Raw genomic sequence first — 24,488 nt, 5'->3', positions numbered from 1 at the left:
AAAACAGCAAGAATCAAAGTAGAGAAATATATACAATATAATACATTAAGTACTTTTGATATTGTTGAGTTTTTCATATTAAATAAACTGTTATGATTTACAATGTCGTTTCTCTAGTTTAAAATTCAACCTGTCAAAAGATAAAATGTACATTTGTACAAAACTGACACAGCAGTATTAATAAAACTGCTAATGATTGTAATTTTTATTTTTTTTATAATACACGCACTTATGTTACAAAAACAAAAAAACATTGCACTAGATGGTTTGAACACTGCGTAAGTCAGTATGTTAACACTTAAGGAACAATGAACGGCTTGATCTGTTTCACCACCAGGCTCATTAACAATAGTTTTACTCAAGCTCAGCAAACTTTTTCTACAGGTAAATTATATTCATTGGTATTTTTATATAAGCCCATTGCTAAAAAGTAAAATGCCAAGAAGCTGATGGCCACAAAGCCATCTCAAAAGCTGATGTCAATCTAACCTTACTAATTACATTACCCAATAAAAGCCAGAGCTAGAAAACTACTCACAGCTAAATCATGGAAAAAAATTATTAATATAAGACATTTTATAGTAGGAAATTTTGAATATCTATAAAGTATTCAACAAACTACAAAAGGGCTTGCAAGAGCTTATTCTCAGTAGGCTAGAATAAGAAAACAGTAAATCCTTTCTAGTTTTTTAAAATAAGTTTTGATGGCATCAAAAAGCTTCACATTTACAAATAAGATTTTTATACAAAGCAACATGTTGACATAGTTTTCTCTTGCTACTATCAATTATTCTCAGGATTCACGCTGCATTCTAAGGAAGGACGTATTAAGATTTCTTCCTCATTCCTAACTTTTCAACACTAATACTCTCTAGGCCTTGAAAGGAAATTCAAGAGAGGAAAATAGTCAATGCCAAACATTGAGTAGCATAACATTTGAAACATCTTATATATATAATAGTGGTCTACATAATAGCAGCAAGAGGCCAGGCATATAGTTCTACCACTCAAAACAAATGGTTAAATTTTATATTCCTCCTTCATTAACACAGCACAGACATTATTTTTAAAGGGACAAATTGCCCTTGTAAGGTGGTAACTACTGGTTCAGAATATACTATATTAGAATTTTTTAACCATAAAATTACCTACAAGGCAGTACTTTAAAACATAAGTTTTTTAAGTCATGGACAAGGAAAACAAAATCAACATGACACATTACTGTCAGAAGCCATTCCCATGAAGCATTCCTGCTATACATATAGTATTGAAAATAAAAACAAGGAAATAACTTTGATTACAGCTAGGGGTAGACACCATATACTTCAAGTGTTCATGACTAGGGGGGTACAGGAAATGAACAGGATAAATAACCCGAAGTATCTTGACTGAAAAAGAAATGAACAGAGAGACAAAACAGTGTTGGCATTTCAAATCAGACAGAAAATCCATTATTCCTGCAAGCGAAAGAAGTTAATAATGTTCCACATATCTTTCACCTCTATACAACTCCTTTCCTAGTCTTTGATGTCAAAACTAAAGTCAATGTTTTGTGTATCTTCAAAAGGCACATACACATGTTTTAAAAAGAGGTTGGGAGGGGTTTATCATCAGACCAGTCGTAAGTCCTTGGTAAAATTGCTTCCAGCTTTTATCCAGAACAAACCACATTTTTAATAAGCACCAAATACCAAACTACTACCTTCATTCTCTAAAGCAAACTTTCCAAAATATTCCTACTTCACGTACTTATGATACACTCTATAACTGAACATATCCAAATTACTTATTATGTGAAAATTAACATGCTATTATAGGTAGCTGAAAGAGTGGAATACTTAAAACTTTATAAATCCACAAATTATCCTTGTTAGAGAAAGAAGACGAGAGGTAATATTGTAGGGTCATAGTTATCTCCTCAAAGGCAGTTTAGTACTTCCAATCACTTTTAAATCAAACAAAAATGATGACTATTAAACAAGCTCCTTACTAAGAATAATTTTATCTCTTAACATTTCTCAGTAGTCAGAACTAGCCAGTATGTAGCAAGTTAGAAAAATGAGGATGTCCCTATCAGAAATTTTTTAACTTTATAGATGCCACTTAAATTGCTGGTTGTATCAGCAAAGACATTTTACCTCTATAAAAAACAAACAAGTCTTTCCTTCTCACTCAATTTTTTGGATTGGGCCTAATTCATTTTTTATAATAAAAAAATTTCTTAATGATTTCTTGATTTAGGGATTTAATAACTGTAGACTCATTTACTAATGATAACTATGTTTCCCTAAAAATGGAGAGAAAACCTAGAATATGAGCATATGCAGATAAGTACAGTTTAATATATTAATTACATAAAAGTTTTAAACAAGCTTAAAAAAATAGTTCCAAAAAAGGCTTAAAGTTAATGGCTCTAGTCAACTGTCACCCACAGAGAAGACAGACTTTTTAAAACATTAAACACACTCAAGAACAAGTCAAATTGAGAAGATAGAGAACCTTACAAGATTCCTAGTTTAAGTCAAATTTCTCAATAAAACAGTAAGTGCCAACCTGTTTAACTGGCCATTTATGGAATAAATCAGAATTTTTCTAAAGGTTTCAGAAATTCTGATAATAGGCAACATTAAATTATTACATAAAAAACACAAAACAAATTCAGCAGCTTTACAAATGCTTTCTAAGTAAAGAACATGTTAAATGTGACACCACGAAAGTCACAATCTATGACACATTGCTTTCTTCTTAAAACAACTGAGTTAGCAACTAAAACAACGCATTTTTTCACTCTATCTACTAATCTCTAATCTTAGCCCTTTCAAGTCTTAGGTGAGAAAATTTTCATGCAATTTCCCAACCTACAGACAGCTAATCCACAGGTATCAAAAACCAAAGTGCAAATCCATGGAATTATTACCCTTCAAAATTATGGATAGTCTAAAGAGCCACAGAACTCAAAGGCCTTTGCACAGAGTGGTGAATATGATTAAAAAATAAAACATATAGCTTATTTTTGGTCCTTTGTTCCTGCCCTCTTTTCCTTTATCGTCCATTTCAAAATATGTGCTTGATTGATTTCAGCAATTCAGACCCAGGCCTGTCCAGTGGTCTGGTACCATCAGGAAATACTTGTCCATTGCTTCACAAAATCTAGTTCTGTACAACTCTGGAGAGACCACAGTTGGCATTTTGCCTAAGATTATGAAAGAGAAAAGTGAAAGAAGCTATTATATAATTGATCAGGCAACCAACTATGCTCTTTCCTATAAACTGCCATAAGGATACATATGGAATGAGGAGATAAGGTTATCAACTATGCCACATGCCATGGGACAGGGGCCTTCCTGATAAGAGTTTCTATTTTAAAAGACTAGCTTTTGCCTAGTGATGAGACATGTTTTAAAGCAAAAATGAGACCAGCAGTGCTTAAAGAATGCAGAAGATCTCAAGTGTTAAGAACAACCTCTTATTCAGAACCTCTGGCTTTTTTTTTTTTTTTTAACTTTTTATTTTGAGAATCTCTGGTATTTTAACACAAATTTATACCCAGTATTTCCCTATCTATACTATTCCTCTTATTATTTGGTCATTTTAGAAATGACAATGAATTAAGAGATAGTCACTTATTTTATAGAACTAAAAAAATAATCAGCACCCACTTTTTAAATTTTAACTAATAAGAAGTACATGAGAAGAGTTTAAAGAGTAAACAAAACAAAATTTCTGCTCACCTTGTCCTCCTAAAATTCCTGTTGATTTTACAACCATCTCAAGCTTTTTGTCCCATGTAAATGTTCGAATATAATCTGAGGGTAGAGGGCAGGAGGTGAAATTAGCAGTAAAGTCATGCAAATGATTATTACTACCATGTCTAAAATAGTTAACTTTCATGAAGTGCTGATGATATGTCAGATGCTCTTCTCAGGGTTTTCTCCATATTAATTTATTTAATCCTCATAATAATCACAAAGGGCCTCATTTATTAGTGACTTTTTTTTTTTTTGGAGACAGGGTCTCATGCTATTACTCAGGCTAGAGAGCAGTGGCATCATCAGAGCTCACATTAACCTCAAACTCCTGGACTTAAGTGATCCTCCTGCCTCAGCGTCCTGAGTAGCTAGGACTATAGGTATGCACTGCTGCATCTAGCTAATAGTGACTTTTTTAATTCACATTTTTTGATAAAGATAATGAAAATGGAAATCAGGAAGGTGAGTAGAAGGGGCTAGAATGAAAAAACAGTATTTTTGAAATTTCAAATGAAAGTCTGTAGAAGTAGTCAATGAACTATTACTAGACCAGGTTCAATAGAATCTTTATGTTTTATTCTATCTTCAATCATGAACTCTAAGTAAGGCAGACTTATTGACTTACCTATAATTCCGACTACTAGCTCATTGCTAGTATCATCTCGCCCAACCAGCAAAGAATAATCTATAATGAGGTGGCTAGAAAGGAAATGGGAGTCGCTATGGATCGAGGTTCTCAGCACAGCTTTGGAATGAGAACGAATATACAGAGGATTGTCTCGAACCATCTTTAGGAGATTTTCATCCAGCAAGACCACATCACAGCTCTCTTTCCCAGTATCAGTTTTTACATTTCGATTCCTAAGTGAGCCCTTCAAATCAAAAACCTAGCAGAAAGAAAATCTTTGTCATTTATGTGTGAGCTGCCAAAAATGGTTAATTAATTCAATTTAAAAGGCAGAAAGACTCCTGTAGTTACCATCATTACATACTCTTTTGATCTTTAAATTTAATAATTTTTATAACTTAAGTCACTAAATACATGCTGATATAATTGTATAATATATAAAATACTTGGTAATATAATTATTCTTTTCTCTTTTTTTTGAGACAGAGTCTCACTCTGTTGCCCTGGGTAGAGTGCCATGGTGTCAGCCTAGATCACAGCAACCTCAAACTCCTGTGCTCAAACAATCCTCTTGCCTCAGCCTCCCAAGTAGCTAGGACTACAGGCAGATACAACCACACCTGGCTAATTTTTTTCTATTTTTAGTAGAGACAGGGCATCACTCTTGCTCAGGCTGCTGACCTCAAGCGATTCTCCCGCCTCAGCCTCCCAGAATGTTAGGATTACAGGCATGAGCCACAGCGCCCAACTTATGGTAATATAATTGTATCACATGAAATTAATACCTGGGTACTCAATTACTGAAACATTTCAGAAATACACTGGCCAATTTAATCAGCTTTAAGATACATTAATGAAAGTAACTCCAAAAATACATCTGGATCATAAAAGCAGCATTAAAAAATAGAGAGATGCAAACAGTCTAGGAAACAAAGTTTTGATAACAAACTCTTATAATGGCAATGCAGAAGCAACAGCGTTATTCCAGGAATATTTGGGTGGTGTAGGAAAAGCAATGCATTCAAAGGTTAGGACCAGTACAACCTGGAGGGTACTCCACAGACCAGTACTGGTCAGTTGCTTCTGGCTCACACTGATATTAGGGAACTAGTGCCAGAATGTAAATCAATTACATCTTTAAGTACACTGTTTAGTTCAGCTGATGTTTTTCTCATAGCAAGATGTTCTCAAGGAAGAAAGCACTACAAGAAATTACACTCTAGCACAAGCTCCTTAACTCATCACAGACTGGAAACAGTTTAAGGATCAGCACTTTGCAAAGCACTATTCTAGAACCTAGACCAACCTAAGTTCTAGGAATAGCTAAGTGATATTAATAAAGTACTTAATTCCTCTAGGCCTCAGGTTCTTAATCTTTAAAACTGAGATGTTGTAAGTAGATCTGCCTTCTTATTCTACCAATTCTGTGATTGTATAATAGAATATTGGATATGTTAAATTTTAGGACCAATCCACATCAATAATTCTTCTTTATTCTTTCCTCCAAGGCTCAACAAAAGTTAATTTTGGAATAGCAACCATAGTTAAATATTTACTATAAAATGTTATTCTCTGATTCATTATATTCAAAGACCAAAAGTACAAAAGGTTCCAGTAGCCAAATGTTTCACATACTCTAATATCCTTACCTGTGCCATCTTTCTCCCATAGAAAAGATTTTCCATGACAAGGAGATCTAACTTCTTCTCAGTGTTGTTCTGAGAGTTCTTATAACCAATTCTGTAAACTCCAAGAATTTTGGCCAATGCAGTAGGCCTCTAATCAAGAAAAGAACAAAGTAAACTCTTATCAAAAAGAGTTATTTATAATTTAATACCAATACCTAGATTATCTGCATAATGTCTGAACATGATTTTCTATTGATATGACCAGCCAAAGGACCTTGAATGAAACTCAAATCTTTGAATCTCAGAAGTACGTATAGCAGCAATGCCAATAAAAATATCAGATCCTTAACATTCTTCCAAAAGATAACCCTTCGGTTGCTCAATTTCAAAAACTTAATTAGGATATGTAATTTCCCCCAATGACAAATAATAAAAATAAATCATAATTTACAAAAACCTATGTAACTCTTTCATAATCTTACAGGGGGTGGAGTCACCACTCAATGATAGGTGGGCAAACCTGGGCCATTGGCCTCTAGTAATGGGAGGCATTCCCTCATTTCTCAATACATGTTTCAAATTTCTCTCTCAGTAAAATTACTGAATGTCCAGCTAATTTCACCCAGTCTTAATGTCTTAAGCTAATTTTTATTTACATACTAATGAAAAGCAACTTGCTCAAGATATTTGGTTCCTCATTGGCAAAGGTAGGAAAAATATGCTTTGAAATCTCTGCATTCTATCACACCTCAATAGTACAACAGAGATCCAGTCATGTCCTGTTCATATCTTACCTCAAGAGAAAACTGCCATTATGACTAACCCTCAGGATGTGAAAAAGCCCAGCAAACTCTGATTATAGACCAAAGTTTGGGATTTCTACCTTTTGTTGAACAGCATTTGTAATATAATTGAAGTAGTGTGGTGCAAAGTCGAGGAATGACTGGACTTCCAGACGAGGCATTTGCTTCAAAATGAATCTATCATCTAAAAGGCAGAAATTTCATGTGTTTATTCAATCACAATATATACTGTAATCTGTAATACATCATTCCAAAGATCTCAAATGATTTGGATGCTTTATGATTGTAAGAGATATTTCTGATGTCACAGTGAAAATTGTGATTAGAGAACAATTCTCCACTAACCAAAGGGCTAGAAGGGATACTGAAGATTTACACAGTCAAGAACCCTCTACTTTTGGCAGCTGCATACCTAAATTCATTGCTAGATGATCTACTTTTTTAGAACTACTAAAGAAAACTTTATAAACTCCCTTGTTAATAATCCAGTAAGTCACATTTATGAAAGTTCTTATCAAGCAACATCTCTTCTGTTGCATTTTCTCAAATAATTATGTTTTCAATGGGTATAGAGAATGGAATGTGAAGTACAAATTGTCATGATATTCTGTAAACCTTTATAGGTTAAGAACTTGGCCTTTCTATTTTGAGGTTAAATATTTCTATTTTTACCTTTCTCTCACCAGTTCTGAGGTACCCTTTTGAGTTTTCTAGAAGTTCTCTGTTATTCTTTATATTTGGAAAACTCAGAACTAGAAAGAATTTAGTAAAGACTCGATCAGTGCCTGGGTCTCATTACAAACATATACATGTATATTCTTTTCAGTATTTTATCACATCCTTTAAAATTTAAGAAAAGAAACAGTTTGCCAATAGATGATACCATACTACCTCAGTTCAAGTGATTCATAAATCGCCTGAAGGGAAAAGATAGAGATTAACCTATAAATGACTGGAAAAGATTTACCTTCGGTCGCATAGAAGGCAGCTCCTGATTTGCCTCCTCGGGCCTGCCAGGGCGACGAGTGGGAAAGGGAACGAATGAAATCTTCCTCACTGCTGCCCAGAATCACCTCACGCATCTTATGAAACTCTCCCGCATAGTAGAGCCGACAGTAAAACTTTGCATTTGCATCAGAAAATTCTATAAACAGAAGTTTTTTTTGTTTTGTTTTGTTTTTTTTTAAATGTGTTTTGTGATTCAGAAAACATCTTTTCCTTCTCCCTTCCACTCCCAGCCCTGGCCCAATGCAACCATTTAAGTTTCTCCATGATAGTATTTTTCATGTTAAGTCTAAATCCCTGTTTATCACAATTCTGTTAAAGTGGTCTTCAAAGGAAATTAACCTCTTATGACCACCCTCACATTTTTTCAGAAAAAATATCAAACAGTAATAAGACTCATCTAATTTTATATTAGTTACTATAGTTTCATCATGGTACTTTTATAGCAATTCTTAACAAAAATCTTAAAATTTACTGTAAATGATATTATTCTTGATCATATATTTCTGGCAATCATATATACAATTCTGAATGTTCTATCAATGCTCTATGGCTCTAGATTATACAATAATATTTAAATATTAGAAATTAAATAAAAGCATATTTTATAAATTAAATTATAATTTAATTAAGTTTCTAGGTTAAATTTCTTTATAAATTAAATAATGTAAATCTATAAACTAAATTACAGTTCACATATAACTCAGGTCAGTACGCAAAGTTAATATTCATTTAAAGAAACAGGATATTTATCTAAAATGAAACTAGAAGTCTTAATAATAGAGTTTAACCCAAATACAGTTCCCTTCCCCCAACCAACAATATATTATTTCATACTTACGAAGTTCCACATGAGGATTTGTGATTTGTTTCTTTTGTGTATCTCCTCCATCTACCTCATCTAAAAGGTTTAATATCATTAGTAAAGACAAAGTTTTAAGTAGTTATCAGTTCATTTTGCCCTTTTCCCCCCCAACATAATAAAAATTAGCAAATCAAAGTAAAAATATCCAAGTCAAGTCACTATTAAGCAAGCATTAAATACACAATCAAAACTATGTAAACAATTTCAATGTATCTTTTGAAATTTCAATTTTTAGATTAAAAAAGAGAATTCAGGTTGAATAATGTTTTTTACATTTTTGAGTGATTTCTATGATAGAAATATAGTAACTCAGCTCTTATACCAAGAATTTCCATGGCTTCTTTATCAGAGTTTTATGGCCAGATTTCCTCATGTATGTGGAATAATGCTTCCCTGATAGTTAGTGCCACCTTATCATATAGTAAGATATACATATAATAATATAAAATGTATTAGTCTACTTAGAGCTATTTTGTGTGTTTTATTTGTCTGGCAAACCTACTGCCAGATTCACTCTGTTTAATTACCATAGATTTGAAATACATCTTATTATCTTGAAGAACAAATCATTCCCTAAGTTTCACATTTCGAAATCATTTTTTCAAACATTGAAGCCTTCCAAGGATCACATTTAAACACCTACAGCCTAATAACAACCTATAGGATACTAAACAGATATCTTAATTACTAATTAAAATTTATTATAGCAGTTGCTATTTTTTAAACTACTAATCATGGTCTAACACAGGGATTAATAAACTATTTCTATTAAGGGCCAGAAAGTAAATATTTTATTTAGTTGCAACTATTCAACCTGCCAATATAATATGAAAGTAAGCATACAATAAGTAAACAAATGAGTAGTCCTATGTCCCAATAAAACTTTATTTACAAAAACAGGTCAGCATAGTCTGCCAATTCCTGGTCTAAACTCATAACCAAACACAATGAGGTAGATATAGATTTTTAAATATCAAAATGAAGGTGGACATAAATAGACACAACCTTACAGGGATAGGAAAAGAATGAAAACATTTAAGGGAATAACAGAAGGAAAACATTTGAGTATATATTCATACTATGAATTATATATTGAGATAGATGTTTTACCTGCGTAATGTCATCTAAACCTTGGAAGACATTTTGCCACTTTACAGATATAGAATCTAAGGATTTCTGATGCTACTACAGAGTGATAGCAATGAAATCTGTAAACAGACTCTCGAAATTCCATGCTTTTGCCACTCTACCACACTGAGGAGTGAGAAGAGGGGAATGCCACAGCTTCCGCAATAAGAATTATCTACATAAGGCTCTAAGGAACATAAACAACTAAAATAAATAAATCAAAGCCTAGAATGAGTACATTTGGTCTCCTTTAACACACCTTGAGACTCAAGGCCTTGATTCTCTGTCCCCTCCTTGCCCATCTGCCCAACTTGGTAGTATGCACTATCTGCTCCACGTAAAGTCTCTCTCTTCTGGGAAGAGAGATCAGGGCTTTTTCCTGCTGTTCCTCTGAAGAAGGACAACATTCCAGAAGGCTTTTTGGCTTAAAATAAGAAAATAACATATTAATTTTAGGTACAGGTCACTGCAACTAGAAAATAAAAACTTTCAATTCATTCCTTTGTTAACAGTAACCACAAATCTGAGTAATGCAGACACAGTCAGTTGCACAGATTATTATTCCATGTGCTGCTGTTTTTGAGTAGTCAAGCACCCTTAGAAACACAGATGGAAAGCAATACTCAGCTAGTTGAGTATAAAAATCTGAGAAATTCTCTAGAAACCCTTTCAAAAATATCTTTCAATGACAGTGAATATCTTAAGCAACAAGATTAAATTAGGGTTGAGTTCTTGTCATATTGCAATATAAGGCAGGCTCAGTGGCTCACACCTATAATCCTAGCTCTCTGGGAGGCAGATGCGGATCGCTCAAGGTCAGGAGTTAGAAACCAGCCTCAGCAAGAGTAAGACCCCGTCCTTACTAAAAAAACAGAAAGAAATTAATTGGCCAACTAAAAATATATATAGAAAAAAATATTAGCCGGGCATGGTGGCACATGCCTGTAGTCCCAGCTACTCCGAGGGCTGAGGCAGAAGGATTGCTGGAGCCCAGGAGTTTGAGGTTGTTGTGAGCTAGGCTGACGCCACGGCACTCTAGCCCGGGCAACAGAGTGAGACTCTGTCTCAATCAATCAATCAATCAATCAATCAATCAATCAATAAATAATAAATAAATAGTATTGCAATATAGCTAATTAAACTAACACAAAACAATTTCACAAGCTAAAAAAATTCAGTTACAGGTAACATATTTGTGTCATTTGTGTTCCTACATTTTAACACAAGAAAATATAAGGTTCATTTTTAGCATTCTTCAAAAAAAAAAAAAAAAAGGGCAATAGGACGGCCAGGATTTAATAAAGCTTGTGCTATACTTTTATTCCTAGTTTTGAGCTTCCTTCATCATACTGTTAATATGTATGCTTCTAATCTTATAAATTTACCATTTATAAAATCCATGGAAACTATACTTAGGGTGGTAGACACTATTTTGGCCTCCTCAGTATCTACTATCTGGTTATAGCTAACAGAATTCTGATTTTGGGGAGCAGGAGACAGCTATGTGTGAGCCCCAGGAAATGGATCATAATTTGTATGAGCCAACCAAGATGTGCTGATCCCTGCTCTGTCAGTCTCCTTCATATCAGAGGTGGCCCTGAGACTCAGTTCTGACCAATGAAACTAAAGAGGGAGTTTCTGCTTTCCTAATAAAAAAGAATAGCTGCAGCTCACACCACCCTTCTTTCTGTCCTGAAAGTGGACAAAAATGGAACATTTTTGACCATGAGAAACTTAAAAGAATCATAGAGAAATTATCCCTGTACTGAAATAACAACACTGAGCAGCTAGACTATTGCCAGCAACTGCTCATGTCCAGGTGTAATTATTTCAGAAAAATAAACTACCATTTGTTTAAGCCCTTATAGTCAGGTTAATTTTCTGCCACTGGTAGCCTGAATACATTTCTAACTGACACAGTCAAAGAGACCCAAACCCAAATTCAACTCCAGCTCCATCACTGACTATCTAATCTTGAGCAAGTTACTTAATCTAAACCTTAATTTTCTTTCTGAAAAATAAGGATATGACAAATAATACTTTGAGGTTATTATAAGGGTTAAGATAATAATGCATAAAAATTTCTTTTCATAGTGCCAATAAGGCTATAAAACTAAAAAAACTTTAAAAAAATAACTTGCTATTTATATCTTAGGTGGTACATTTTACACTGAAAGCTCTAGGAAGGAAGATTCTCCTTTTTGCATAGACCAAGGAGCTTCTAAGTGTTTCAAATTCAATACTTCAAATTTACACTTAAGGTAAGAATCAAAAAGGAAAAGTAAAACATCTATAAAAGACATATAAAATGTTTAAATTTCTATATATTTCAAAGACCAGAAGTAGTAAATCCTTGCCAGATAGCACTGGTTTTTATGTGTTTTCTTTTTCAAACCATAATTTTAAATAAAACTAATTATAAATACTTCATTTGTAATCTTACTTGGTTGTAGATCTGCTTCTGCAGAACGGTTTGTCTGTCCGCCACTGATTTCAGGTAATCTAACAGGGCTGCTACTCTTTGGTCTGCTGTCTAAAGTACTAAAATGAAAAACAAAGGAAAATTTGGTTGTATACTAGTTTTAGATAGAAAATAGCAAGTAATCTGATTCCTACATTTATTAACTTCCCACCTAACCCCACCCACAACATCACAAATCTGATTCATAATTCATATAAACACAGGTTGGAACATGGAAGAAAAAGTCTTTAAATATCTACTGTATATTAAAAAAAGTAAAACACTATAACTATAAAAACGCATGGAAGTATAGACTTTTACAATATTTTCCCCTAAGTCCATTAGCATTAGATCAGCACCTGTAAGTTAAACAATACAGAAAATGCCAAATTCATTTTTCTCACACTAGTTACCATAATAATTCAGATGAAATTTTATCATGTTAGTAGAGCTGGAAACCCTATTTCACTAAGAATCATAACAGTAGGCCTGCGACAATTTCTACATAAATGTCTAAAATACTGAACACGCTAAAAGAACTGGTTTGGATTTTTTTTAAACTATTAGGATCTTTAGCTATAATGAACAATTCACAGATATTTTGGATTACAAAGCCATGTAGTAGCTTACCAATTTTATAAGTTACTATTTTTTAAGTAACAACAACTTTTTCATTTTTTTCAAAAACATTTAAAGTTTAAACCTGTAATATATATTGAATAGCTATAACAATTATCAGAAAACTGTATCCTAAGGGACCGTTTAAAGTTTTTTGCTATATTTGAATTTTGTCTCTATTATTTGTTGTCTCTATCAAAATATGAGTGTCATTATCTAGATATTAGAAATTTTTATACTGATAAGGTGCTGTAATAAAACTAAAGTACAAGCATATAGAAAATGATGATCTAACTAAATCAAAATAGATTCTACTCAATCATGAATCACCTATTTGTTGGAAGCCCTTCTTCGGCACTGTTCCACAGAGTCGCTTTAGACAATTCCTCTAAGGCATTTCGGTATTCTTTACAACTTAGGGAAGAAATAGATTGAAAAATGTTAAACATTAAGTTCTACTTTAAAAATAAATCCTGTGTTTTAGAGTAAGTTTTGCTTTATAGAAGCACAATCATTTTAAGTGCACATAATTAAATACATTTTGGTTAACTAACAAAAGCAATTAAGCAGAAGCTTTACAAGGAAGGTCAATGTCTTCACAGAGAATAGAAAATACAACCCACCAACTCACCAAGCAGTATCAATATCTTCAGCAAAGATTTAAAAAGCCTGTGTACTGACACTTGGATCAAATGACTTCAGGGGTTGAACAGGTTAACTTTAAAGTCTGAATTCTCAGGGTTTAGTACTATAGAGAATAAAGAAACTTCAGAGTGCTTTTCTACTTAAAGGTATTAAACTTTAATGGAAAAAATTTATTTTTAATGTTCTATTATCCAAAAATAATCTGACTCTTAGACCAGCAGTCTGGGAGCCCTGCTTTAGATAAATCTAATGGCATGGAACAATAGAGGCATGTTAGGATATATTATTTTTCCAAGACATTGAAAGAAAATGACCTCAACTAGAATACTTGCTTCCTAATAGTAAAAAAAATATTTTTGATTTGGTTGACTTTCCTACCTTTCTTATCTATTATCAATATAGTGAGAAGCAAATACTATCTTCATATAGGCCAAAAGGTAAAGATTTCATCATATGGAATCTTACAAAGGAAAAAATTCCTAATTATACAAACAGTAAACTCTAAACTCCATAAAGGTAGAGGCACATAAGTCTATTTCTTTCACTCCTACATATCCAATACCTACTATATCGTTTTGTAGATATTTAAATATTTGTTGAATAAATGGGCTTCATATAACCACTATCTAAAAAGTTTGATCTATTTCAATGGAAAAATTTGTAATTAAATATCCTAGATTCTACTTAAAATAACTTCAACACTTCCAAGATACTCCTAGGATTCAAAAGTTTTGCTGTTTTAGGCATACTATATAAATTTTTTTTTTTTTTTTTTTTTGAGACAGAGTCTCGCTTTGTTGCCCAGGTTAGAGTGAGTGTCATGGCTGTCAGCTTAGCTTACAGCAACCTCAAACTCCTGGGCTCAAGCAATCCTTCTGCCTCAGCCTCCCAAGTAGCTGGGACTACAGGCATGAGCCACCATGCCCGGCTAATTTTTTCTATATATATTAGTTGGCCAATTAATTTCTTTCTATTTTTAGTAGAGATGGGGTCTTGCTCTTGCTCAGGCTGGTTTCGAACTCCTGACCTCGAGCAATCCACCCACCTTGGTCTCCCAGAGTGCTAGGATTACAGGCGTGAGCCACCGCGCCCGGCCTATATAAATATTTTTAAAGTAGGATACCTCTTTAAGATATATGATAATGGTGTAAATTAAAAAGTCAGAAATGTCTATAAGGTAAGGCATAAGAACAGCTTACAGTAGGACCCCCTTATCCACAGTTTCACTTCCCATGGTTTGTTACTCAAGATCAACTACAGTCTTAAAATATTAAGATATTTTCAAAGAGAAGGAGAGATTACATTCACATAACTTTTATTATAATGTATTGTTAAAATTGTTCTATTATTGCTGTTAATCTCTCATTGTGCCTAATTTATAAATTAAACTTTATTATATGTATGTATGTATAAGAAAAAACATAGTATATTTATGGTTCATAACTATCAATGCATTCAGGCATCAACTCGGAGTCTTAAAACACATCCCCCATGGAATGTGTTTTAAGGCACTACTGTACTCTAAGTAGGAACACTTTACCTCATATGTGTGTGTGAAGCAGGAAGGAATGGGGGTGAAGAATATTAGTAAGCGAAGAATATAAGAAAAGATATTCAGATGATATAAGGCAAGATGGATGTTCCAAGTATTATGTCAATAAGTAAATTGAAGGAAAGGATCAAGAGCCACATATAACAATGGTTAGAGAATTCAAGAATCAGTAAATAACTTGCCTACTCAATTTAGTTATTAGGAGCTTGCTTAAGAATCATCCTATACCCCATTATTTGGGTAAAGGAAAGGTTTTCAGGTACAAAGAGAATAGGCTATTATGACTAAAGATATATTTTTGCTTATAATTAATCATTTTGCTTATACAATGCAAAAGATCCCCCCAAATAAGATCTATGGACATACATAAAATACACAGATATAATCACAGGTGAAAAAGTCTCACGAATAATTACCTGAGAGCAAAAGCAATGATGGAGCTGGGTTCCTTCTCACAGACTGCAATAGGCACTCGTTCATGTTCATACATCAAGTAGTGTTTATCTGGATCACTGTTCAAATTTTTTGATTACATAAGTAAATAAGAATAAACTTTGCAAAAAATCACACATAAAAACCATTAACACATTACGAGTAAATCTCAGAACAATTCTGAGTTAAATAAATACTGTACAATAAGAATATAATTAAGAAAGCCGAAATGTATGCAGATTCTGATAACGTGAATCAAATAGGCTACAAAAAGATATCAAGAGAAAGTTGTTGAAGGCAATTAGAAAATTATCAAAATTAGGTTTCAAATCGGAGGGTTCTGAAATAGTCACTTCAAAGAAGTTTCCATACTACCCAAGACTTTGGTCATATTAATCTCAAAAAGAATTTACAATGAACAGTGGAAGTCTAAAATATTTTGTTCTATTATAAGCTTTAGAGAAGTCTTCTAGAAATTGTGGAGAAGATATACTACTAATCCAACAACAAATAATACAATATAGCCACTCTATTATAATGTGGAAACTCAATTTTGTGCACCTGACTTCTACTCTAACTGCCCTAGGCACTGTTAGGCACCATCATTCATTTTATTCATATTTAGGTGCTATTTTCCAAGCACCTAATGTGCCAGGGATATAACATGGAGAAAAGCTATTATTAAGCACCTTACATGTGTGAGATGTTAACAGTTACAATGGTGAAAAAAATAGGCATCACAGAGTTTACAGTTTTGTGAGGTAAAGAAACAAATAATCCTACAAATAAATATAATCACTGTATAAGTGCTATGGGGGAATTACTGTGGAATGAACATTTGCGTTCCCCCTCCCCAAATTTATATGTTGAAATATTAACCCCCAATGTGATGGCATAAAGAGGTGGGCACTTTGAAAGGTTATTTAGGTCATGAGGTCCTCATCAATGGAATTCATGACCTGAGAGAGCTCTCTAACCCTCTTTCTACCATGTGAGGAACAAAGAGAAGATGACAATCTACAATCCCAAAGAGGGCCCTCACCAGAACCCAACCATGTTGACACCCTAATCTCAGACTTCTAGCCTCCAGAACTGTGAGAAATAAATTTCTGTTGTTTATAAGCCACCCCGTCTATGGTAATTCATTACAGAAGCCTGAACTAAGATAGGAATCACCAGAACATATAACAAAGAGAACTAATCTGGCTAGGGGAAGGGTTGGGGAAGGTCCTAGTAATGTTTGCCTAAGAATAGGACTTAATGATTAAGAAAAAAGGTAAGAGTATGAAGGATCACAGCCCATTCAAGAAATTAAGATATTCGGATCTGAGGTAGAAAAAAATAGGGACCTTATACATACTACTATCATGTGACATATCACATACTATACTGAGTCTCTACTTGTCTCTTCTCCAAGATCATGAGCTCCTAAGAGCAGTGATTTTTCTTCCTTATGAATCTTATTCTACATCATAGGGCACCAGAGTAGGCACTAAATAAAAGTTTGAATATTGACTGAATAAACGCGTAAGTTAATTAAGAAAAAATAGAAGTTCTGACTAATGTTCACCTTTTGGATATACTTGTACCACCATAACAAGAACAGCATTTCATGGCCACACAGGTCAACCAGTGGAAGAAAAACAAACTTTCACAGCCAATCTATATTCTTTCCCAATCTGAGTGAGCCCAGCACAAAAAGATCATATAAAAACTACTATGGGCCACTATAATTCATCATCCCTGCTAGAACAATGGCATGTCTCAGTAAATTATTAGGCCAGTAATACCATCCTCATATACACCCAGCAATGTTTTTATTATTATGAGATAACTGATACAGCAGTGTATCTTCAAAAGAAAAGATATATTGTTTTCAGAACCAGTAATATTAGAATTAAACAATATTAGGTAATGCTTTCTTCATCCATTCATGTACTATATAATGATTACATGTTCTATAAATTACACTGTATCAAAAGACATCTTTTATTATGATGAAATGAAATCTAGGATTGAGAAATACATGTATACCAATAAACTTTATCTAAATATGTAGACAAGTCAAGAGACTTTTTTAAATTAAGGAAAAATAAAACCACCCAATAGCCACTGGCTTTAATAATACTTACAAAGGAAATGGAATAGGATTATAGCTATTTCCTGGAAGCAAATTTGCAAAGATGGCTTTCATGGTTGACTTTTCTTTCACCTGACTATCTGTGGATCCCAGCAAATGTCCATCAAACACATCTAAAATGAAAAATAGTCTACTTATATATGAATATTCAGAGAAAATAAAGAGTAAAAAATATTGACTTTATTTCTTTTCCTTTTCAGAATACAAACATATGCACACTATAATTACTAATTACAGTTTAAAATTTCTGATTTGGATGAAACAAGAAGCAACTGTGAGGCATACACAGCACTGACTCCAAGGGACTTTTTTTTTAAACATTTTTAAAACTTTTTTTTCAATCATTTAAAAATATTTTTTAATGTCTCTGAAATTGAGATCATCCCACAATCATTACATCAGCCAGATAGCAGCCATGACGGGATTTCTGCTTAAGCAAGCATCAACTTAGTCACAGCTGTTCGTGTTGTCACTTCAACTCAGTTTTGTGCACTGTGGCTATTACACCTGAATGTAATAGAAATTTTAAAGTTAATTTCAAAGTTTATACTATAAGTAAGTAGTTACTGCTTAAATAGAAAGCAAGGAAAGAGAGGAGCAAGACGTAAATTTGCTGTTATGGAGCAAATATTTGTTGTTGGAGAAATTGCTGCAATTTTCTTACTTTCTTACAAAGCTACAATCACATGCTTTATGAAACTTAAGAGAATAAGATCCCCAGAAAGTAGATGAAGCTAAATGACATTTTGTTACTGAGATATTTACATACCAAGTAATACAACTAAAGGAAGAAATAATATGTTAAAAAGTTGCATCTAAAGAAGCATTTTCAATAAGTACAAAGTAGAAAAATTCCAAGAGATAAGAAAGCATCATTCCAAGAGATAAGAAAGCAACTGCTACAAAGAATTAGCAGTTTTTTTCTTCCTTGGAGACACACATATAGCAAAGATACATCTTTCAGTCTTAGATTCAGTGAAGTACAATGAAAGTGACTTAAACTGTACCTTCAGAACTGCTGGCCGTATCTGGCTCAGGGGGCCCTCCCACTGACTGCTCAGACAGGACATCAGGTGGAGTAGGCAACTGGAGATGGGAAGAACTGGTAGAGCTCTGGCTGGACAGGGTAGTTAAGAAGCGATCCTCTAAAGAAAAATACACTCTTAAATGAGTCATTTACCAATATTACATCCATTTATTTCTATCTAATATTAATTTTCTAATGTCAATTCATATTTCTACTTTCTAAAACAGAATTTTTACTTTTCAAAAGCATCTAGGTCAAGTAGCTCATGTCATAGAAATAGACACAAAAATCCAGAAAGGTTATATATGACTTGACCACAGTCAAATCCTGGTAGCAGTACTGCAACTGTCAATCAAGTCTGACTCCTATCCAACTCTTCTCACTATACCACAATGCCTACCTAAATATTAGTTCATTCAGTTTAATAGAGAATGAAATTAGGATACTGTGGGGAAAACTACGTCCTTATTCTAGGGGAGAAAGAAACCATTAAATCATAAGAGAAAAACAGAAAGAATTATAAATTGAGCTCTTGTTCTAAAAAGACAGTCTACATAAATTTCCCCACAAAGTTTCTATGATGACACCAACTTATTCAATGAATACTGTGAAAGACATCTTGTGTCTAGAAAATATTTTAGTGACATTAAGGGGGTTGACTTGGGACAAGCAAAATAGAAATCCAATTTCCTTTTTTCTATTTCTTCTTCCTCTAATAACAGCACCCTTTGTATTTCATGTATTTCTATAACCTAATTTTATCTTCTTGCAATACACCATATGATAATCTTAAACTGATAAGGGTTACAAATGCTCTACAGAAGAGAAGTCTATGAACAATTGCACCAGAAAAAAATGCTCAAAGTTGGCAGTTAAAAATAATTTGTACACTAAGAAATTTCTTTAAATCCAATGGCAAATGATCACTAGACTTAAGAACCAACCTTTTTCTCCATTTTGAAGTCCTGGGGAAATATTCCGTGGAGATGCATCCATTGCACTTATCTACAGAAAAATAAATACTTCATCCTTAAGGAAAACATTAAAATAACATTAAAAAACTTTTTAGCCTGGTGAATCTTAGACTTTTTGGTCTCAGGACTTGTTTATACTCCTAAAAATTACTCAGGATCCCCTTAAATTAAGTTTTTGTTTCCCTTATTAGAAATTAAAACTGAGGAAGTTTTAAAATATGCATCTATTCATTTAAAAATAACAAGTCTACTACATATAAACGTAAGTAACATTTATTAAATAAAAACATACTTATGTTCCAAAATTAGAAAAAAATAGGTGGAAAAGTGATATTGCTTTACATTTTGACAAATATCTTTAATGTCTAGTTAAATAGAAGACAGATTTATATCTGGCTTTTGCATTTAATATGTTGGGATATATTGTTATGACTGAAGTACATAAAGAAAATTGGCTTCATGCAGATATGCAGCTGAAAAAGAGAAAATTTCTAGAGTCCATGAAAGGGTCTGAGACTCTCAGGAGTCCTTAAGCCACACTTGAGAATAGTGTTCTAAATAGAGCTCACTTCTTAGCATTAAAGCATCTGGGAATACTCAGGAGTATCCATTGAGCCTAGTAATCTTATATTATCTAATGAATCTTCTGAATTCCTATTATCTATATATAAGAATATATTTAGAATGACTATAAGGCCCATGTCCAATTTCATTACAAAGACATTTTTTTGGTCTTCAATTATAGGTCACCATATCAGAGACACCTCCCTGGCCACTCTATATAAAATAACCCACCACCTACTCCCTCAGCAATACTCTCTCGCTCCCTCTCTTATTTTTGTCTTCACAGATTCTTTTACATATTTTTTAAATGTTTATTGGTTCATATATTTATTGTCATTAGGCAAATGTTCCACAAGGACAGTAACTATGGTCTTTGTTCATAACTGTATGCCTTGACCTCAGAATCATGCCTACCACATAATAAGTCCTAGAGAATTATTTATCATGTAAATACAGTAGTCCTCCCTTATCCATGGTTTCACTTTCTTAAGTTTTAGTTACCTATGGTCAACCTTGGTCCAAAATTATTAAATGGAAAATTCCAGAAATAAACAATTCATAAATTTTAAATTGCATGTTGTTCTGAGTAACATATGGAACCTTGTGCCATCCTGCTCTGTCCTGCCCAGGACATGAATCATCTCTTTGTCCAGCATATCCATGCTGTCTACACTATACACCCCTTAATCACTTAATAGCCAATTCAGTTATCAGATTGACTATCGTGGTATGGCAGTGCTTGTGTTCAAGTAACCCTTATTTTACTTAATAAGGGCACCAAAGCACAAGAGTAGTGATGCTGGCATATTGCTATAATTGTTCTATTTCACTATTAGTTATTGTTAATCTCTTACTGTGCCTCATTTATAAATTAAACTTTATCATAGGTACATATGTATATGAAAAGACATAGTATAAATAGGGTTCAGTACTATCTGTGGTTTCAGGCATCCACTGGGGATCTTGAAACCTATCTCCTGTGGACAAGGGCTACAGGATTTGAAATCAACTTTCAGCCTTTCAAAAGATGATCATCTGTTGAATGATTTTATATCTTCAATTCTGTCTACATGTTATAATTTAAAGATCTTACACCATCAACTTTACAGTTTGTTCAGTGAGCAAATGGAAAGGCCACCAGCAAACTACATTAATCATTAATAACTGTAGACTAGTTTTCAAATACTAACATACATATCATCCTCAGTAGCCTTATTCTTACTTAAGGAAAAGTGATTCCTACACAGTTGTGTAAGAGACAAAAAGGAAGAATTCATTATTTATCACTAAATAAGAAAACTATCTAAGGCACTTGAATCCATGATTCCATGAAAATATTCTTCTACAAATACTGCACACTGTACAAAAAGAAAATAATCTCTCAAAAGCTCTTGTGATAGAAGATGAAGCCTTTATAAGATACTGGCATTAATTCATGTGAAATACAGTCAGTATGATAGGCAGAATTCTAAAATGGCCCCAGATTCCCAGCCCTTGGTATATACACACCTTCTCTCAATTACTGAATCAAATACAGACAGTCTCTGACTTATAATGGTTCAGCTCACAACTTTCAACTTTGTCTTTATGATGGTGCAAAAGCAATACACATTCAGTATGCTCCTTGACTTCCAATGGGGTTATGTCTGTATAAACCCGTCATAAACTGAAAATATCATCAAGTCTAAAATGCACTTTCAACATTTAAGATGTTTTCAATTTATCATGGGCTTACCAGGGCATAACCCCATTGTAAGTCGAGGAGCATGTGTACTAAATTAAGAATTGCTGTGAAGGGACTTTGCAGATATAATTAAGGTCCCAAATCATTTGAACTCAACATGGGGAGATTACCCAGATGGACCTGTCATAATCCCATGATTCCTTAAATCTGTGTCTATATAGATCAGAGACAGAGAAAATAAGTGATTTGAAGCACAAGAAAGATTCAATGCACTGCTACAGGCTTTGAAGATGGAGGGGATCGCATGGCAAGAAATGCAGCCAGCCTCTAGGAGTTACAAATGGCTTCTAGTCAACAACCAACAAAAAAAACAGGGACATCAGTCCTACAACTACCAGGAACTGAATTTTGTCACCAACCTGAATGAGCTTGGAAGAAGATCCTGAGCCTCAAATAAGACAGAAGCCCAGGCCCAAACCTTGATTTTAGCTGTGTGAGATTCTCAGCAGAGTACCCCAGCCATATGTTCCAGAACTCTGACCTACAGAAACTATGAAATAATAAATCTGTACTTTTGGACACTACGTTTGGAGTAATCTGTTACCAAGCAAGAGAAAACTAATAAAGTTCATAAAGACAAATTAAATCAACATGTAGAACTTACCCAGTTCAGATACCTTAAGAGAAGCTTCTCATTTAAGTACAGAGATAAAGAACATCCAAAACTGTATAGTACAATAAATGAGGACTCTATTATATGCTCAGAGCATCCATAACTTTTCCTCTGTAGCACTTGCTATCACCATGATGCTATCTTCAGTGATGCCAATGGATAGGAGCTTTCATAAATATTTCAAACAAATGTACTGTAACAGGTCATTTTATTTCATGCTAGGATATAAAAGTAATCCAGGTCCTATTTCCTTGAAACCTCATAATTTCAAAATGCAAAACCCCACTTGTTATTATTAATAAAGTATGTATTAAACTACCACTTATAAGTGTCATAAATAGAACTAACTATATATCTATCAATGAAGGACCAAAGACAAGACTACATTTTATTACCTTGCTTTCCTCCCCTTGTCTCAGTCTTCCAGGACTTGGAGGAACAGAAGGTCGCTTTCTACCCTTTTCCTGCTGGAAAAGGTCCTGTAACCTATGGCCAAAGGAAGAAGCAGCAGCAACAACAGAAGAAGAAAAATACATGGTTTTATTTCCAGCACCTTCAATGAGGTTTATAAATTTTCTCTTTACAACCCTGAAAACATAATAAATTTTCCTATTTAGATCATAATAGACTTTAAAGTTGTATATAAATAAGACTAAGTATCTTATTCTGTATTTAATTGACTAACCAAGTGCTCTTGCTGATATGTCTATAGCTATAAAACAATAGGAAATTATTACAAAGAAAAATATTTCTAAAAATATTTAAATAAAGGTTTAACATAAACATGCCAATATATTTGAAGTTGCTGGCCCAAAAACCAATAATCACTCTGGCATACTCAGTTAAATATGATTCAATGGAGCACACATTTGAAAAAGCATTGTTTCAAATTATATTGGAAAAAAAGGCTATTCTCATCTTTAGTTTTAAATCTTCACAAACTAAAGATTTACATATATAATTTAAAGGATAAAGGGATAGGAGGGTGATAAAAAACAAAAGCTTCTATAACTTGAGAGTAAAATGAAAATTCATAATAAAACTTTTTAAATTTAAAAATACCATGGCAGAGCAATATGGCAATAATATTAAAAGGAAACCAGACTGCAAAATCATACCTGTTATTCCAAGCTTGTAGCACTTCACAGAGACTTTGTTTCTTGGCAATGAGTGACTCAAAGACTGACTGCAGTTGCTGAGGGGTATCTACAGAGGAAGACATGAGCCTTGCTTGCATCTTCTCAGTCCAGTTCTTGAACTCGCCTTCTTCCATCTACAAGGAACAGAAACAATTTCATAACCTGAGGCGTTATATACACACACTCCCAAAAGAAACTTCTAGTAAGTTAATAGTTACCTTTTGTATTTTCTATAAAAAAAGAAATGAATTACCTCTTTTTGTGCAAAAATATCTTCCATTTTTTCCTCTCTTGTTTTGCTAAATGTATCAGTTTTCAAAGATGCAAGTCTTTCATCAACAGCAAGATACACTTGTGAAACCCTAATAGAAGATGGAATCAAATGTTCTATCTCACATAAATAGGAAAAAAAGATGTTACATACAAAACTATAACTGAAATATGTTTTCTAATTAAGAGTCACATACAGGCCAGGCATGGTGGCTCACACCTGTAATCCTAGCACTCTGGGAGGCCTAGGCAGGTGGATCGCTCAAGGTCAGGAGTTCGAAACCAGCCTGAGCAAGAGCGAGACCCCGTCTCTACTGAAAAATAGAAAGAAATTAATTGGCCAACTAAAAATATATAGAAAAAATTAGCCGGGCATGGTGGCGCATGCCTGTAGTCCCAGCTATTCGGGAGGCTGAGGCAGAAGGATTGCTTGAGCACAGGAGTTTGAGGCTGCTGTGAGCTAGGCTGACACCATGGTACAGAGTGAGACTCTGTCTAAAAAA

At 33.6% G+C, this 24,488-nt stretch overlaps 1 protein-coding gene across 7 annotated transcripts in view; it reads right to left on the bottom strand.

The window, feature by feature from the left end:
- Positions 1-202: 202 nt before the first annotated feature.
- The window catches only part of PIKFYVE (phosphoinositide kinase, FYVE-type zinc finger containing), an 83,507-nt gene continuing 59,221 nt past the window's right edge, over positions 203-24,488 (bottom strand). For all 7 annotated transcript variants that reach the window (XM_012752097.3, XM_012752101.3, XM_012752099.3 and 4 more), the window contains 17 exons: positions 23,969-24,077; positions 23,695-23,849; positions 22,972-23,062; positions 19,626-19,686; positions 18,662-18,799; positions 17,647-17,767; positions 15,499-15,594; positions 13,216-13,299; positions 12,250-12,347; positions 10,066-10,230; positions 8,655-8,714; positions 7,776-7,952; positions 6,889-6,992; positions 6,027-6,155; positions 4,375-4,636; positions 3,732-3,806; positions 203-3,193 (listed from right to left, as the gene is read on the bottom strand). In XM_012752097.3, coding sequence (XP_012607551.2) covers positions 3,078-3,193; positions 3,732-3,806; positions 4,375-4,636; positions 6,027-6,155; positions 6,889-6,992; positions 7,776-7,952; positions 8,655-8,714; positions 10,066-10,230; positions 12,250-12,347; positions 13,216-13,299; positions 15,499-15,594; positions 17,647-17,767; positions 18,662-18,799; positions 19,626-19,686; positions 22,972-23,062; positions 23,695-23,849; positions 23,969-24,077 — 2,041 coding nt within the window. In that variant the 3' untranslated portion in view covers positions 203-3,077. The remainder of the gene's footprint in view (positions 3,194-3,731; positions 3,807-4,374; positions 4,637-6,026; positions 6,156-6,888; positions 6,993-7,775; positions 7,953-8,654; positions 8,715-10,065; positions 10,231-12,249; positions 12,348-13,215; positions 13,300-15,498; positions 15,595-17,646; positions 17,768-18,661; positions 18,800-19,625; positions 19,687-22,971; positions 23,063-23,694; positions 23,850-23,968; positions 24,078-24,488) is intronic.

Source organism: Microcebus murinus, chromosome 8, assembly GCF_040939455.1.
Source record: "Microcebus murinus isolate Inina chromosome 8, M.murinus_Inina_mat1.0, whole genome shotgun sequence".
NCBI classification, from domain to species: Eukaryota; Metazoa; Chordata; class Mammalia; order Primates; family Cheirogaleidae; genus Microcebus; species Microcebus murinus.
This window is presented reverse-complemented; position numbering and strand designations above follow the sequence as displayed.